We start from the raw sequence: 19,330 nt of genomic DNA on the forward strand, positions 1-19,330 counted from the left end.
GCACAAAAACAAACTTTTTACACATTTTTTTTTAGCTTTTTGCAGTGTATTGAGTTGCAAGCACAGACTTTGTCAATGTTGTTTCATGTTGATTTTTCAAGTAAGAAGCCATATGATAAAATTATTATATAAAATTAGAAAATCCACAATAAATACCTGATCTTCATCCATATGGCCACTGATAGAGTCAACATGACAAAAATCTCAAACTCTGTTTATCCCTTCTCTCGTTTTCCCACCATTACGGTACAAGTAGTTTTCCTTCCTATAACTTGTGCCGTGCGAATGTATGCCACAAACATAAACATGGACAAGGCTGACTGCAGCTGCAGATAGTGGTCAGGTGGAATGTTGTTGAAGAATGTATGTAACTAAACTTGTACGTTCGCACACGATGGGGATTTCTTTTCTACTTGTTTTCGAAACGATCACTACATAATCTGAAGAGATTTACTAGGTCGATTACCTCGACCAACCTTTGCCCATTCCTAAATACATTGACGAGAATGACCCTTACGCTCTGCCATGACCTTTTATACGTCCACCGTTTTAGGCCAACGTATTGTACCCAATGTAGATAACCGTGAACAGTGATTGCCGTAAGGTCGACACGGGAGTTGTCGTGTTCTTTACGTCGTAGACGAAATGGTTACTCTACTGTCTGCAGTCAGCGTGATCATTGCTGTTGTCGTGCTGATCACAGTAGCTAACACACTATTCACGCTGTTCGTATTTTTTAGAGACTTGCGTCAGAGATCTAAATGTGTTCAGCAGTGGCCTGGTCCTAAAACATCATGGCTGGCTGGTTCACTCAAAGATGTGAGTATATATTACGTAGAAATTACTTAGTAGTACAGCTGTTATTTTGGGACAAAGATTCAAATATTGCAGGATTTTTTTGTGAACCGGATGATGACAACGATGAAGTGGTTGTCAAGGATTGAACAAGACTTCAGACTACCATTGCCGAGGGCCTGACGAGGCTAGATTTACCACGCCCATGGCGGGATCATGTGACATTAAATACATACACTATGCGCACGATCTATGTACCGATGGATTGTTGATTACATGCGAACTTCGAAAAAAAGCAATGATGAGCAATGGTGTGTTCGGTATGATGTGAACCCTTGGAACAGTGCCTTAAGAAAGTCGCAAATGACAAATTGTCAATTGTCAAACTACAAGTTGGGAAAAAACAATTTAGATTAATTAAACAAAGTCTTGTGAAAAGGGTATGCCTCTCACAAAGAAAATTGTCGGTGTGGAACAAAATTTCTTTCATTGATAATGTTCCGCGGGATAAAGTTGATGACGTACAGTGAAAGCTTGATAGAGGGCAATTTCTTGCAGTTATTGGTTCTATCTCAGACCACTAAACTCGAGGTTCTGTCGTTTGCAACCCGGGTTTGCAATGTCTACTGTAATAATTTCCGTTGAAAAGATACAGTACGTCATCAACGTAGATTGACCCATTTCATAGTGTGTAGTCGCAAATGACAAATTTGATTTCAAGTATATTTTAAAACAAAATTTTAGGTAAATCAATTTTGTACCCGGCCATCGACAATAATGTGATATAATGTAATGTATAGGTATTTCAGATGTTTATGGGTTTTTCCGTTCGTAATTTTGATCAAAATACTGTAAATAGAAGAAAAGGTCGACTGGTTACAGCTCTTTAAAAGAAAGAGCGCAATGGCTCAAGGGACTACTTCCTCAATTGTAGTGTTTTTTCTGATTCATATCAAGTGATGATGTTTCTAATACAGTTTATATATAAGGTAATCCTAGCGCTATACGATGGTCGGCTAGATAGCCATATTCAAAAATTGATATTTCACTAACGTTAATAACTCTTCCAGCATCCTCCTCTTGGAGAAGAATCTGTAAGATGGCGCCATGCCTTGTCGGCAAAGTTCACGGAGGGATACTCGTTTTGGTACGGTCCATTTATACCGTGTGTCGTCATGAATAATCCGAGACTGATGAAATTAGCTCTCAAAAGTTGTGGTAAGTATCGTAGGTATTTATTTGGTATTTTCGATTTTAATGACTGCAATGGATCACATTTATAGACTCGACTTTTGACCACAGTAATAAATGTACGATTTACAATGCTTAGTTCTGTAGTCTATACTATTTTAACTATTACACACTGCCAGGTCAAAACTATAATTGCTTTTAATACCAAGTGAACCACCTGCAAACAGTCAAAATCTGAACAATAACAACACACAAAAGTTAACAGTCATGGTACTGACACGTTTCCTTCATTTTTCTGTTGCCACTCAAAACAACTGTAATGCCTGTAGGACAGACTGGGGCTGTACTGTAATTATTGCATATCAACTTCAAATTATGCAGGCCATATACATTTTAATCTTAGCACTATATACGTTGCATACATCATATGCTTTATACATTCTACAGATCACAAACCACGGTTCGGTGGTTACGGTCTTCTTGTACCCTGGTTAGGATTAGGGTTACTCATAAGTAATGGTGACCGTTGGACACGAAGTCGAAAACTACTCACTCCAGCTTTTCACTTTGAGATTCTCAAACCTTACTTTAAAGTGTACAATCAAACAACTGATATATTCCTGGTAAGTTTTCTTAAATCTTTGACGCAACACTGCTTTGGTACATGATATATATATATATTGGGGTGACTTCAAGGAAGATGTGTAAACCTCTGTTTTGTTCATTTGTCTTACATTTATCAATTTTGTGTGTCAAGTTGTTTATTAATTTGTTGATTGATAGATTAATTGACCAGCTGACTGACTGACTAGGTTATTTTGTGAGTGAATAATCAAAGTGACAAACGTATGTATGTATGTATGTATGTATGTATGTATGTATGTATGTCCATCTATTTACATATCTCTGTCTCTCTGTATATCAACAGGACAAGCTACATAAATACAGTAAGAGTGGTGAAAGTTTCGAGGCATTCCAGCTGGTTAGTCTTTTGACTCTGGATATATTACTTCGTTGTGCATTCACATGGCAGGACAACAATTGTCAAGTACAAGGGTGAGGTAATATTATGTATTCCATGCCATAATCATATCATCATTTAAAAGTACGGACATTGTAGACATTGCGAACCCGGCTTGCAAACTATAGAACCGGTAACCGAGGAATGAATTGCTCTCCGTCAAGTCTTCACTCACTTTTAACCTCATCAACTTTAGCCCTGAAAGTCAGTTCATTTCATTCCGAAATTTTTCTTGGTACCATACTCTCAACTTTAGCCGTTCTCTGTCCAAATCTTGGTGTTTCGTGCAAATGGTTCGCTTTCGCAGATGACTAGACAATAATTGACATCAATTATATTACAGGGTCGATCATCCATACGTTGTAGCAGTGCGTGAATTGGCTGAACTTACCCAGAATAGACTAGTGTAAGTCACTCAGTACTTTACAATTTATGTGTGTGTGTGTGTGTGTGTGTGTGTGTGTGTGTGTATGTATGTATGTATGTATGTATGTATGTATGTATGTATGTATGTATGTATGTATGTATGTACACACGCACATCATCTCTATCTATCTATCTATCTATCTATCTATCTATCTATCTATCTATCTATCTATCTATCTGTCTATCTATCTATCTATCTATCTATCTACCTTAGTTTTCTCTTCTGCTCAGGAATCCCTGGATGATGATAGACAGATTATTCTTCTTGTCAAAACCTGGAAGACGTTATAAAGAAATGTGTGAATATGTACACAAGACATCAGAAGATCTCATTCAGAAAAGACGACAAGAACTGGTAAAGTATTCGATCATGCAATTCTGATACTGTTTGCTTTTTGCTGTAGACAAAAAAAAGCATCTTGAAATAGTGGCGAATCGTCATATGGTGTCGGTATGTATGCCGTCTGAATTTGTCCTCGATTAGAGGTACTCTTCCATGCATGCTGAAATTTAATTTGTTATATTTTAAACAGAAGGGGAAGTCGCCTACCGAATCGAGTGGAAGGAAATACATGGACTTTCTAGATGTATTGTTGACTGCACGTGATAGTGATGGTAATGGTATGACAGATTCTGAAATACGAGCAGAATGCGACACATTTCTGTTTGAAGGCCACGATACTACGGCTAGTGGGATATCGTGGACACTGTACTCATTAGCCAAACATCCCGAACATCAGGAAAAGTGTCAACTAGAAATCGATCAGGTACTTCAAGATAAAAACACCGATGACATCGAATGGTGAGTAAATAGGCGTAAATATAAAGACGCGGGTTTCAGTCCCATGTCATTGCTTGAGTGTTATCTTATCAAGTGAGCCTTAAGGGTGTGTATATGGAATTAGTCTGCAACAACCTGTCAATAATCAAACAGGTCTAGATCTAGACATGTTTTTTCACACCAAACTTGTAATCATATCTGAACTTGCGCTGTTTAGAAAGTACGTAAGTGTAGTGACCTGCTGTGTACAAATATACAACGCGTTTGAAAAAACGGAATTAACACCCAACGATGTTCCTTTATCATGGATGTCAAATCGAAATGGTTGCTAGAACTCGTGAGTGGATGGGTATGAATTGACTGATAGATTGAGTCTTTGGTTTACGATTGAAACATTGAACACTTAGTTACTGGTCAACAGATCACATATATTACTGTTTATATTGATAAGTTGTGTTATATATTCTTTTTCTGTCTTTCCTTTATAACGATCAACATTAAGATTATTCGATTGATTTTTGTGATTGGCCTATTTTTGAGATGTTGGAAATAGAAGTCACGCCAACACACACGCGCGCCCGACCGCATGAACACATAGTTACACGCACAATTGCTCATCGTGACATTCTCATATATATACTATTATGTACCTTGTCTTTCCATAGGGACGATCTTCCTAAACTTCAATACTTAACACAGTGTATTAAGGAGTCACTCAGGATGTATCCACCAGTGCCAGGTGTTCATAGAAGTGCTGAGAAGGAAATTAACATTGATGGCAAAGTTATTAAGCCTGGAACAGTCGTGGAATGTAATGTGTTTGGTATGCATCACAACCCAGATGTGTGGCCAGAGCACAACGTACGTATTACGGTTCTATAAAGGGTGAAAACGGTACCTCCAATGTTGATGCTCCATACTGCAATTTCAATTTCCCGCATCTGCAGAGATTAACCACGATGCGCTTTACATAGTACTAACCGACATAGACCATAGGGGCACGTAATATTTCTTAGAGTGTTGTTTTCCTTGGCTATAGGCTAAATACTAGTATAACGTTTTGATGACTTTAATATATTTCCCCTACCTTTATGGTCGAAAGTAGTTATCTTATAGTGTAGAGCGTATATTGATACATTTGTAGTAGCAGGATTCGTGTGATAATTTCTCAGGGGAACAACAATCTAAGCATAATACGTGTCCCTGTGCGTGCATGTATAGGACGTTGACCAATGGCCAATGTGTGCAAACAGGCCACGTTTCTCCAACGTCTATGGTTGAGGGAAATATGAACTGAAAGTGTAAATTTGCTGTCACAGTATAATTACGCCTCAGTTTTACTCAGCTTTGTTGTCTGAATTGGGGAGGGGGGTTTATTTCGTTGTGTCCCGGGATGTTTAATGTCATAGTTCAGAACTTTATACCATCAAATAATTGTTGTACTGTATAGTATATGTAGTCTGTAAGGTACGCCGTGACAGGGCGCCCTCATACATCGGGCAACCCATATCACGAAGAGAAGATACCGGTGAGGGCGGAGCGAAGCGACGTACCTTACAGTCTTTACATATAGTATATGTATATAGTATATGAAGCATTTCTTTTTCTATACCTGCTACTTACAAACCAAACCATACCATATGCTTGATTATAGAAGTCAGTGGCTCATCTAACAATCTTTGCTGTTATCTGATTACATCTCTGTCTCTGATCACTTGTTTACACTTTGTTTATTTTATCTTAAATACCCAGGTATACAAACCTGAACGTTTCAGTCCTGAAAATGTTGCCAACATGGACCCATTTCAGTTCCTTCCATTTGTGGCCGGACCAAGGTAATGTATTGATACATGCACTGTGTTATTTTAGTTGTCAATCCTAATTAGATGATAGATGATCAAAATTTAAACTATCACAGATGAACAAACAATTTCAGTTTCTCTGAGGGTACATACGTAGGTATAAATAAAGTACAAATGGGAAAAATTACCCTCAGAATGTTCAGATTAACATGGAGGAAGCCATTTACACAAATCTGCTTACTTTTTCTTGGCCAGGTAAAACTTATCTCGGTAAAGGCTAACTAACATGGAGTAGGCTAATTAAAATGTCGTCCCTTTACAGCTATCGAGATTTCCCTTTTCAGCTATCGAGATTTCAACCGTCACAGCAGTACAAAAGAAACGTAGAATGGAAAAGACGTTGGGGGCGCTCTTTTCCACTTTCAATTTGACTGAAAGATCAGCCGTTGGGGGCGCTCATATCATCCCTTTAAGAACTCTCCCTGCGAAATATTTTACAGTATAGCTTTCAATATATATGAATTAGTTCTGTCGATATCGCAATGATTTCATGTGCATTATACAGCAATTATGTTTTCATGTTTTCTTTCAGAAATTGCATTGGACAAAATTTTGCACTGAATGAAGAAAAGGTTGTTGTGTCAAGAATTCTTCACAAGTATTGGATAGAAGTCGACCCTAATCACAGTGTAGAACGGATCCCATTGTTGGTGTTAAAGGCAAAACATGGCATCAAACTCACTATACGACCACGACAATGAAAACATGAAATCAAATTCACTATACAACCGCGTAACTAAAATAATGATATCAAACTCACTATTTCACCACTGACGAAAATAAACTCACGATAACAACCATGAAAATAAAATTGCGGTACAAGTCAGCAAAGAGCACGACTTTACCGTCCATTACAGTATTTCGTTTTGAATACAATAAATCACATATACTTGAATATCATACCTAAAGAATGGGTAAATATTATTGTTTTTTTTTAACCAATTGGAGAGTATGGTGTTTGTTTGTTTTGTTTTTTGTTTTTTGGGGTTTTTTTTGGGGGGGAAACAATCGATTTTCGTTGTTACCTATTCCATATGCATCTTGGTAGTTTTGGATAATAACGAAATACCAACCATCACAGCAGAATGAATACCCCGTTTTGATAATTTTCTATGTTTTGTATGTACTTTATATTACCGAAGCTATTATTCCACTGTACTCGGTTCCTGTAGTTAGTTTTTGTAAAGCATGAATAAATCTTGACGTACACAGAAAGAGTTAGATTTCTGACCATTCAACATTCGATACATTACAATTATTTAATATAATTTTTATTATTAAAAATAGCAAATGTGACGATATGATTTTTGTGTTGGTTTATTTTGAGTATATGGAACACGGCAAGCCATGTGGTAATACCATATTGCATAAAGCTAATTTTCCTGATCATTTCAACAAGCTTAATTTCACAACACCTGTTTCTAAACTCGTAGGAAAGTTACCGGCTGGTAGTGTCAGGTTAGACGTTGCATTTATCACAGAGATTTAATGTGTCTGCAAATTCATGTTGAGTAGTGGGACTTTTGATCAGCTGTATAAAATTCTATCTAGTATGAGTTCAAGTAAACTGAAGGATTGAATAACCTCTCCTAGTTTTTTTTAAGGATGGCGTCTGTTGTCACGTACTCCCTGTATGTCGCATGGCCAATTTTGTCATCGTGTACTTGTAGTGTTGCTGAGTCCCTCCAATCAAGGAAAACAGCAAAACTGAAGTCGGGATGGACAGACCTGGAGCTGTTCTTAATGTTGTGTTTAAAACCCTCTTCGGGGTCAAGACAGTGATCATGGCAGGATTAATTATTAAAGCTAGCAACACATTATTTACGAATGATTATTCCGTTGGAAACAAGCTACTGCATGAATTGCAGTCCGGATTCCGCCCTAACTAACACCTATTTGATTCATCTTTTCAATGTTAAAGTGAAAGTGAAATTACACGGGTATGCTTATGCTTGACATAGAGAGGACGTTTGATACTGTTAACCTAGAGGGTCTGTTAAGGCTATCACAAATAATCAAACTATACGGTATGGTTATACAGGGAAGCAACAGATAAATGTACAGACTGGACGTGATGTAGTGATCAATTGTGTCTTGAGTAATCAACTTGAAGTTGAAGTTAAACCAATTGAAATCTGACCATTTATTTATCATCTATGACGTCACTGCTCAACAGTACATTTTGAAATCAAATACAAATATACATGCTTAATATATGTAGCAATACCAATCTCAACATTGTTAAAGGGACTGTTCACGTTCTAACAGGAAGCAAATGGTTGAATGATTCATAATAAGTAGATGCAACAATGCGTTGCCAAGGATCTAAATCAGTACAGTTTTAATACAGTCAGTGAATCCGTTACAACATGTGTCACTTTCCTCTTCAAAACACAAAGCAACAAGGATGTAAAAGGGTGTTATTGCTTATGACTTATGCAGTGTTGGATTTGCAGAAGGGGTGGACGCAAGTTGTCACGGATTACAGTGGGCCCCTTCAATGTCTATGGTTTTAACTCTAATTATAGTATAAGGAGACATGTTTCCGTAACGCTTAGCTTTCACCTTTATAGTTAGTTTATTTAGGTACATGTATATTAATAGAAATAAAAATATTGACCAATCCATCAGGATATCAAAGTAAACACTTATTAATATTGTCAACAAATAGATCGCGTCATTCTAAGTTGAATATTTGTTAGATGAAATCAATAAAAATACTTCAAGGAAAACAATTGACAAGTTTGAAAAAATGCTTAATTGATAAGGCACCCCTGAAACGTACCCACCAAGAGGTACACATTTCGCTGCTTCTGTAGAAATATGTCCTCCGACTTGTGAGAATGATGAGCGGCTGATGAAGTTTTCTTAGCAATGAATATATTTTGACATAGAATTGACATGTATTCTGAGACTGCTGAGAGCAAGTTTGGCAATTAGGAAGGGAAACATCGTTAGTTCAATCTATAGTATATACATCACGACGAACGCAAACAGAATCGTGATAAGTGAAGTGCAAACATACAAAGTTGGTTAATGCAATGATTAACAAAAACAATGTACCCTCATTTTCAAGAAAAAAAAAGCTCCATAGTGAAAAAATAATTAAAACATCAAATCTACGGATGCGGATGTACTCTCATATATACATATATATTTGTACAGTTACTGTAATACAAACGTATTCATTATATATTACAATTCACAGACTGACATCTGAAGTGAATTTCCCATACATCATCTAAAGGTCGCGTCGATAAACCATGGTATGATTCCATGTGAACACTGAGTCGTAGATGACCAAATAATGAATGTTGTCAAATTGTCCATCAAATCGATTGTAATGTATGTAATGTATGTATTAGGTAGCACTGTATACACACGTCTGTAGGTTACATAAGTCATCAATTAATGAACGGTAGAAAGTACACACGGCCGGCTACTCTATCATGAATTAATAAACAGTAGAACGTACACACTGTACACTATGTTGATTCAACATCACTTCCGCACTTCTTTAGCCTGGAGTAAATATTTATATCTGTCAATTGAAGTCTAGAAATATTGTATTGATTAATCTATTCATTGCTACATAGCTTACTAAGCAGAATATGATTATGTTTTTATAATAAATCATTCTCGCAAATCAGAGCTTATTTTTTCCTTCTCTGATACGTCGTCATCTCTTCACGGCGCGCCCGCCTTGGACGGTGCCTTAAAAGAGGCTGTGGTTTACGAAAAAAGACGGTTCATGGACTTTCATCAAAGTCACCATACGACAGACGTACACTGTTAGGTAATGGTGACTCAGATATTGATCAATTTTATGCGACTAAAAAATATAAGAGCTTCAAGCTTTAACTTATTGAAAAAAAATATTTGTATTATATGTACGGAATTACTTACGTTGCTATGGTAATTATTACTCATTGACAACCAGTTTCAAAACATATAGCGTTAACTTCATCCTACGGTACATATCTCAGCAAATTGAAAATAAACATGTCATTTGTATTCTTCATCACTACGCTAGGCATTCGTTAATTTTCATTCTCGTAAGGCATTTTTACCGCTGTGTGTCTTGGACGGTGTAGTGAAAAGTTTCGATCTCACGAAGGTGTTCTTTTTTCTTTACTGTGGTAAGGCAAAGGAGATATATTCACCAATGACATCTAATTCTTGTCTCCTAGGTAACGGTTCTGGCTTTGTTACAGCTAGTCTACTAACGTAGCTGGTTTTCTTTGGATACAGCTCAGAGGAAGCTCGAGTTGTAGTGCCTTGAGATTTTTGAAACAAGAATCTTGAGATTTTTGGAAGTCAATAGGTTGGTTCTTGAAATAGAAAATGAAGAGTGTACATTCCATTATTTACCACTTTCTACCTGCTGTATGGTGGCCTACCGTCGATGTCTAATGAGGTTCAGCTTTTGCTCATTTTTCTTTCTCAGTCCTGGGGTGTAAAGCACAGTGGCATTACTTTTAAAGTAGATTGTACCGTGCCACTGATTGTGTTCATCGAATTTTTCATGTCACTAGTTGTGTTACAAAGTGTTGCGTTGCCGAGAGGTGCATGTACGATGGCTGACAATACAGTGACCTTCACCTTTGATGTTGCTGGAATTAGAGGCATCGGCCATGCTGATGCTAACTACAACTACGTGTATCCTATGTAACACATTATGACGTGGGATGCAAGTTGTATTAAAGTACCATCGCATTGTTCATCAAATCCGGTGCCTAGTCGCAGTCGTGATCCCCAGTGGCACAATCGGTTAGCGCGCCGTACTTATATGACAGTGATAGAGCGTGCATTGACATCGGCTGTTATTGAGTTATGCGGAGGTTGTGAGTTCGAGCCTCACCTGGGGAACCTACTTTTTCAGAAATAATGAGTTTTTAAAATAACCTTTATAAAAAAAACCGAAGCCAAGCGTTAGCTTCCTCAGACCATTATACCGAACAGTCAGTTTCAGTCAGTCAGGGTACGTAGAATCATGTACGGAGAAATTTGTGTTGCGACTGCAAGCTTAGAAGCTTTCTTAGCCAATTTTGACAATGCAAAACACACTATTATTTTTAAGCGAACATGAATCTATAACTCCTCCCTAGCTAATAACATGTCTTTGGTTGGATAACATTTGTCACGTGGTCACTGTAAGCATTATGATTGGGTCCGTATATGAAATTATGTAAATTGTGCATCCTAGTTGATAATGATACCTCTACCATTGGGTATATGTTTGTGGGGAACTCAACCCGTATATGCTACTATGCATCACATAACATCATACCATATATCACTTATAACTTAAGATATATTACGTTTGACATCAGTTCTCTTTACTCAATTTTCACTTTCTCATCTGCCATGTTGTCTGATTAAAAAGTTATCTGTAGTTTTCTTCCTTTGGTATAGATCCATTTCAGGTCTAAACATAAACATCAAACTCAAGATATCGAGAGAGAAAAATATGGTTTCCCAGGTGAGGCGCGAACTCACAATATCTGGATTTACTCAATAACCCACAGCCGATGTCAATGCACAACCGTTTACTGACATGTAAGTATGGCGCCATTGTGTCACTGGATGGAGAGCACATCTGTGTTTTGAAATTGACTATATCTATAGCCCTTGTTATATCATAATACTATTTGACATCTGATAACTTTCGTGTGGGGTAAAACGCAAATTAAGATGTCTTCATGTCACAATTCAAGTCTTAGACTAATATTCAGTATATAAAACATACACAGAAATTCGTCTTAAGAATATAAGATTAGTCAAACTATTATACACGGTACATTAAACTTACATACATCGGTGAAAACAGAGAATAGTTCATTACATACCGTTAGAATGGTGAAATAAACTGTTACACACAGCATTCAAAGAAGCCCTGCTGGTGGTAAGAATGAGGTTTAAAAATTGCAAATTGGACCATTACATAGATCTTGGAAGGGAAGATCGATGATTGAACCTTGTAACGACGCCCAGAGGGAAGCTTCTGGAAGTGAGTGTGTAATGGATGAGTCTGGTCACCTATATTATTCAATGTATTACTTCTTACTATACTGTTCAATTGACTGATTAGAAATAGGTCAGCCACAGAAGATTGCTGGCAACCTAGAACTTTCTCACTGAGCTGTGTCGACGATGTGAGAAAGCTTACTTCTGTTCTTTACTGTCAGATTGCCGTACGAAAGTACACTGTCAATGAACGACCTGTACAGCAATTAATAATTTAGTATAATATTTTACCCTGTCCGCTGTCAACTTAAATTTTAGCCGTAATTTGTAATATTTGTATTTACGTGTTTAAACTCTTCAAAGTTATTGGTGAAATTGTGACGGTCGGGTGTGTATAGTATATACTTACATGTATATGTAAACTTTGAGATTTTTATTCTCTTTTTATATGTTGTTAATACATAATGTAATGTGTTGGTGTTGATCAAAGGTGTATTTTCGTGTGTTCATAATGATGACAAAGAAATGTTATATAACACATTCAACGAAGCAATGGCAAGCACTTCCCTATGTTTTTATTACGGGAGTTTGATGGCTTTCGTGTGTATATCCTTAATAATTGATGACGTGTTTTTTTCCAGTAATTTGATAGACTTTAAAGACTTGTCATTTGATCAATAAGCAGAAAAAATGTCAATATTTGTTCATAACCTCATAACTTCGTATATGCTAATTATCCATATACTGATGAATGGTGCACTTTTTCGTGTAGGGTCTATAACTTTAACCATGCACTTGTTGAAGTGTTGTAATCTTCACACTACGGTTCCTGACATTGTAAACACGGATGGAAAGACAGTGCGCTGTTAACAACTTGTAGACTACCAATTCAGTCTATTAGAAGGACTGAACTCTTTCAAATGAAGGATTGCTTGGTGTATTTTCAAAAAGGAGAAAGATTAACGAAAACTTCTATTGGCAGAATGTTACAGCTATGGTGATTAAATACAATCTTGGTTTAATATGTAATAAGTATGTATTTGTCGAACGACATGCAATCAGTATACATTACGTATGTACGTTTCATTATCAACTTATGTAAATATATCATTAATGACAAGACACATGAAATATGGAAATAAGACATTGAAGTATAGAAAAAAATAGAAACATGAAATTATGTCACGGGGAATTTGAGGTGTATCATTCGCTAGACTATTACACTTTGTGCATGACCAGATACTCTGTTCAACCCTACCTAATAATGGTCTGGTCCGGTGAAAAGCGATATACTGATCTATACCTGGAAATGTTGTACTGGGCCCATTCATTTACAAGGAAACCTTGTGTAGTGGTCCATTTATCATATTGGTCAGTTTCAATGCGCCACGTCCACATATAGTACACATGCTGTGAACTTTGAGAAGAAAATCAGTCATAGCAGAATTGAATATTGTCCTGCAACGATTTTTAAAAAGTCTAAATGTAAGGTGAGTCGATTTTAAACGTTAAGATTTGCTTTGAGCTATTAATGAGGTGTGATCCTGGGGTGTGACAAAGTGCTAATCGACCGATACATTGAATTCTGAAAAAGATCGGGGATTTTTGGAGCGCTGCTGATCAGGTGGGTATGACGAGAGAGAGTGATCAAGTGGGTATGACGAGAGAGAGAGAGAGAGAGAGAGAGAGAGAGAGAGAGAGAGAGAGAGAGAGAGAGAGAGAGAGAGAGAGAGAGAGAGAAAATGAATGAATTACGGATATGACCATTGTAATGAAAAATTCCAGTTATGATGTTTCTTTATTTACTTTTATGAATTTGAATTAATCTAAAATTGAATGTACGGGCCATGGACACGACTAGTTCTGTTGAACTATTTTCATGGTCCCCGTTAGATAACACATGTATATTTCCTTTTGTCCAATTTGTTTGAAAGTGTAATGTATTATTTATTTATTTATTTATTGTTTTGTTTTTTGTTATCTGATGAAATAAATTTCAATTCATTCAATTCAATTCAATTCAATTCAATCCTATATTTTTTTCCGTTGGCGGTAAAAGTGACATTTGATAAAAGGTAACTATGTCAGCTGTTGTTGACTAATCAAAACACAAATAGAAGTCGAAAGCTAAAACCACTTAAAAAGCATCATGGCAACAAACACCGCAGCCTCACCTACTGTATTACAATTAAAAAAAACTTAATATATATGCACGTATAATTCCCTTAAAGACTAACTCTTGTCAATTCTAATACTTCACTTGTATGACTTCCCATAGTACGATGTCATTATGGCTTTCAGTAGCATTACAACAACTGTGATATTAGAATCTTATTCTGTTATTCATGTGCTTATTTCAATTCAGTAACTGTTGCATTATCCTACCTAAAACAACGAAAACGGTGACAGCTGATCTCAGTAAAGCAAATCACATGAATACACATCATGATAATTAACGATTTTATAACGTCCTATAAAATGTATTTGTCAAATAAATTTTGTGATCATTTAGGATGAATCATGATTCACTTTCAGATCCATCGTCTGGTAGTAGTGCGTAACTTCAACAAGTATGTTGTCAGAAACATGGCTAACTCGATGGTACTGTACATACTCTATGCTATGCCATGGCCAGTACGCATACACTATCAATGAAAGCTCATATGTTCAAATCAGCGCTCCATGATTTCAAATACGGCATTGTTGAAATAACATTGAAAATACATACGTAGAAATAATTACATGAAATAGATAATTAAACTACATGTTCTATCTCATTATTTATTTAAATTACTCAACATTAGAAGTGTGATGACCAAATTAATTTTTAATTTAGTAGTTATATTCTACTAATCATAAATTAATTAGCAATACAGATTAAATTTATTCTACACACATCTACAACAAAACTTCATTATATTTTTTTTTCGTCGGCAATAACTTTACCCTGTTTGTTATCTTACAGTAATGTAATCAAAGAATATGACAATAACGATTTTATAAAGCTTATAATAATAATAATAATAATAATAATAATAATAATAATAATAATAATAATAATAAAGCTTTTTTAGATTCGATAGCCTCATAGGTATAATGCCTCTTTCTCGTGAGGGTCGAGTGATTATTATCCTTAGCAAAGACGTAAATCTATACCAGGTACCCGATTATACAGCTGGGTGATCTAGGCAAATAATCGTGGTTCAAACCTTGCCCAGGGATTGTAGCCATTCAGAAAGAAACGGCAGCGACGAGGCTACAACCTGTAGATTCCAAGCCGACAACTCTAACCATTCGTCAATCGGGACTCCACAAAAATGTTCATAATGTGCTACAGTCATGTTGCGTACAGCATGGATGTATTAGGAGACCCATGCGTACAGTAACAGTCTATGGTCAGATTGAATACAGGTGTGGAAACGTGTAAATCCCTTTACAATTGGCCCAAGCCAAACAGGGCATTCTTTTGTTTAGTAAATGCATACAGGTGTGGAAACGTGCAAATCCCTTTACACTTGGCCCACGCCAAACAGGGCATTACTTTAGTCTATTGTTTAGTAAATGCATACAGGTGTGGAAACATGTAAATCTCTTTACACTTGGCCCAAGCCAAACAGGGCATTAATTTAGTAGTGGATTTGCATAACCCCATATCTTTGGCCAATTTAATTCATGACTGCTTTTACCCAATGACATGTAGAGGGCTGGAACACAGATGATTTATGGGAAATGGGGTAGGATATAATTGACTTGTTTTCTGTAAGTTTTTGGCAGATTTGGTTTGAGAGCTAAGAGAGCTCAATAAAGCTACATCTCCTTCTCTCAGAAGTTCTGTGTAAGTGTCTATGTATAGTTGGGCTGTGTCGAGAGTGTTGGAGATAGTAAGATCAAAGTAGCATTCTAGTGAGAATCTACGGAAGAGTAGAAGGCGACATCGTTACAGCATCACACACCCTGAATATTCGTGGAAAGAGGTAGAAATCGTAGATACGTTTAACCTCAGACCACTAACTTTCTCGGGTCACTTATCTCAGTCGATTTAAAGTGGGAGAAAAATGATGATCACACTGTAAAAAAAAGCTCAACAACGCATTTTCTTTCTACGCCGTTTAAAGAGCTTTGGTGTCAGTCAAGCTATTTTAAAGAAATTCTACTGGGCTGTGGTTGAGAGTGTTCTGACATTTTCAGTCACAGTCTGGTATGGAAACACTACTCATAAGGATCGTGAGTATTATTGGTATAGGCCTTCCATCACTTGAGTCCTGAGCCCTGTCGCCGCTGCCTGCTGTTTGTTTCTGAGTGGCTAAAGTCCTTGGGCAAGATTTGAACCACGACTGTGCCTTAGTTAACCCAGCTGTGTAATTGGGGACCTGGTAGGATGTAGGTTGCAATGTGAAGACTTTAATCCTATGCGCTGAAATGGCTGCAATGGATTATATATATATATATATATATATGTGTGTGTGTGTGTGTGTGTGTGTGTGTGTGTGTGTGTATTTTACATATAACAATATTTCGACTTATGAGATGGCAAGTTCCTTTGACTTGAAAATTATCGTCTTACAGACAAAATGTTTGTAGATTATGATAAGTGTTGTTTTTTTCCCTTTACAGGTCAGGAGACACTCACAAAACGCAGTACATTGACTGAAAGACACAAGACACAGGCTTACGCAATCACTTCTTCGAGTTACCATACAGTCCCACTTGTCATTGTTGCCTATTGTAGTTATAACAGTCCGAACAATAAAGGTTTGTTTGTTTAGAAGTCTGTTCTTACCTTGAATTTAGAGTCCAAAATGATGTGACGGACACAGCGACTACGTGTGTGGACAAGTATCATCAGGTGCCATCTGGAGCCATCTGGATAACGACCTTTCGGACGAAACGTCTGCCGAGTTCCTTGGATTTGAAAATTCTAAAGGACACTATATCTGTTATTACCTGGAAAGGAATACTATACTTTGAATATGAATCTAACTGAGTCAACCACAATCCTAAACACCACCTTGAGCACTATCAACACTACAATGATGTCACCCTTCAACGGAAACGACAGTCTGGACAGCATGGCTACCTTTGAAACATTCCATAATTCTACTTCATCTTCGGTTATCACAGAAACTGTTACGGACATCATTTCAACGCTTTCAAGTTCATTGCCAGTGTCAACTTTGTTTGAGTCTTTTAACAACACTAACTTGACTGCAGACGTCAATGCAACTGAATCTGTTCCCCTGACAAATGATAACGATAAACTGCTTACCACTCAACAGACCTTGATTTTGAATGCCATCACCGGCAGCATTGGTGTTTTAGGCAATCTCTTTGTTTGTTGCGTTTTTATCAGAGCAAAGAGTCTAAGAACTCTAACAAACTTTTTTATTATCAATCAATCAATAATCGATTTGCTCACATCCATCACATTTCTAGCCAACAAATGTGGCCCTTCGTCTATTTGGGTACCACCAGGCATTGCCGGAGAAATTTTATGCAAATTGTGGTTATCTGGCTATATTATGTGGTCGTTTATAATGGCATCGTCTGTAAACCTGACAGTGATGACGTTGGAGAGATATGTCGCAATGTTACACCCTATGAAACATCGATGTGGCTATACATGGACGAAGGCCAGAATAATCGCTGCCTTTGTATGGATCTTTCCTTTCTTAGCAGAGTTGCTTTGGGCCTTTGCGAACTACAACACGGATAATGGGTACTGCTCTGTACAATGGTACAGCGAAGTCGCATCCAAAGTCTCTGGTGTCCTCTTTTTCTGCCTTGAGTGGGTTTTCCCAGTTACTGCAATGAGCTTCACTTACGTCAGCATATTGATACTTTTAAAGCGACGTTCAAAATCCAAATTAAACGAAGGCATAGTGCAAAATACACACGGTAATCGGTCGCAAGCAGATAAAGCTCGCCACAACGTCACCAAGACGCTATTTATTGTTTCCATAGTCTATTTGCTGTGTTGGTCTCTTCAAGCATGGGAATATTTCCTATACAGTGTGGTCGAAGTGATACCCCTGTTCAGCAAATTCCACGATTTTGCAGTAATACTAGCCTTCACCAACATGTGTGTCAATCCTTTTATTTACTCCATTCAATATGAATCTTTCAGGAAAGGTATCGTCGTGGCGTTTTGTGGAACGAAAAAGAAATATGTTAAGAGCGGTGCTCCTAAAAGTGGGATAGTAAATATCTCTATGACTGTAAGCAAAGAGTAATAATGTAATAATTGTCATCTTATTTCTATATCATCAAGCCGTGACATGACATTCAAGATTTTAGTACGCTTCCGTCATCTGGACGATGTGTTTAACCTTGTTATTTCTTTCGACTTGCTTCTAATTTATCTATATGTTTGCGACCTTCCCGCCAAAAATATCACAGTCAATTCAACTATCCCGGTATCCAGCGGATTTCTTTGTATTATCAAGAAGCCATTCGCACCCGATTGGCGTCCTAGAATTACATGTATTATATGTAGCAAAAGGTCGCAACAAGCTTGTCTAGACCAATCTGATTAAAATCCGATGTAGCGTACAAGTCATGATTTCTTTTTGGCTGTTACATTTACTGTCGTTTGTTATTTGCGGACAGTCTTTACATACGCCTACACTCGCAAAAGAACAAACGACAGTAAACGTAACAGCCAAAAAGAAATCGCAGTGTGTACACTACTTCGGATTTTAATCAGATTGGTCTAAGACACATGAACAATTGTCTATTGTCCTTACAGTCATGCCAATTATCATAAAAACAATTGAAGTGATAACAGAAGAGACTCACAGCAATTATCTGGTAAAACATGTAACGAACTTGGAAGCAAGTTGAGACAAATAGAATTATTTTTAAGATAAAACCAAATGTGTCGAGTTTACCGTAATAAACCTAAGTTACTAAAAATGTTAAATTTCACATCCTGGTGAGACAGAAATAATGGGGTTATGGCATAATACTGGACTGCACTGTAGAAACAATGATTTGTTTACATAGAAATGAATTGAAAACAGTGATATGTTCAATATTTAGATTGTTTGAAGATGACAAGGCAAAAATTAGATTATTGTACATAGACTCCACTAGTACGTAGAGTCTATGATTATCAATTATATAATTCCTATCTGTTTTATCTATACACGGGTAAATGTAAATGAGTATGCATTAACTGGAGTATCATTTTTTTTGATCAGACAACCAACAATATATTCACTGAAAAATTGTTACATACCAATAATTAAACATTACACATGTCAATTAATGGTCTATTTTATCTATAAT

The 19,330-nt window shown here is 36.8% G+C and overlaps 2 protein-coding genes and 1 non-coding gene across 3 annotated transcripts; all 3 read left to right on the top strand.

Moving 5' to 3' along the window:
• Window positions 1-597: 597 nt before the first annotated feature.
• On the top strand, window positions 598-6,777 carry LOC144449666 (ultra-long-chain fatty acid omega-hydroxylase-like). Its single transcript, XM_078140240.1, has 10 exons — window positions 598-819; window positions 1,866-2,013; window positions 2,434-2,609; window positions 2,915-3,042; window positions 3,351-3,413; window positions 3,665-3,788; window positions 3,967-4,235; window positions 4,880-5,075; window positions 5,967-6,049; window positions 6,609-6,777. The coding sequence occupies exons 1-10, from the start codon at window positions 646-648 to the stop codon at window positions 6,775-6,777; spliced, it is 1,530 nt and encodes a 509-aa protein (XP_077996366.1). The 5' UTR covers window positions 598-645.
• Window positions 6,778-10,828: 4,051 nt separating this feature from the next.
• On the top strand, window positions 10,829-10,945 carry Trnai-uau (transfer RNA isoleucine (anticodon UAU)). Its single transcript has 2 exons — window positions 10,829-10,866; window positions 10,910-10,945. It is a non-coding gene; the product is annotated as a tRNA-Ile (tRNA).
• Window positions 10,946-17,076: 6,131 nt separating this feature from the next.
• On the top strand, window positions 17,077-18,273 carry LOC144449667 (neuropeptides B/W receptor type 2-like). Its single transcript, XM_078140241.1, has one exon. The coding sequence runs from the start codon at window positions 17,077-17,079 to the stop codon at window positions 18,271-18,273; it is 1,197 nt and encodes a 398-aa protein (XP_077996367.1).
• Window positions 18,274-19,330: the final 1,057 nt, after the last annotated feature.

This window comes from Glandiceps talaboti, chromosome 18, assembly GCF_964340395.1.
Source record: "Glandiceps talaboti chromosome 18, keGlaTala1.1, whole genome shotgun sequence".
Lineage (NCBI taxonomy): Eukaryota > Metazoa > Hemichordata > Enteropneusta > Spengelidae > Glandiceps > Glandiceps talaboti.

Coding starts and splice junctions, on each gene's coding strand:
- LOC144449666 (XM_078140240.1), top strand. CDS start 646: ATGGTTACTCTACTGTCTGCAGTCAGCGTGATCATTGCTGTTGTCGTG. Junction 2,610..2,914: donor AAACAACTGATATATTCCTG/GTAAGTTTTCTT, acceptor GTATATCAACAG/GACAAGCTACATAAATACAG. Junction 4,236..4,879: donor AACACCGATGACATCGAATG/GTGAGTAAATAG, acceptor GTCTTTCCATAG/GGACGATCTTCCTAAACTTC.
- LOC144449667 (XM_078140241.1), top strand. CDS start 17,077: ATGTCACCCTTCAACGGAAACGACAGTCTGGACAGCATGGCTACCTTT.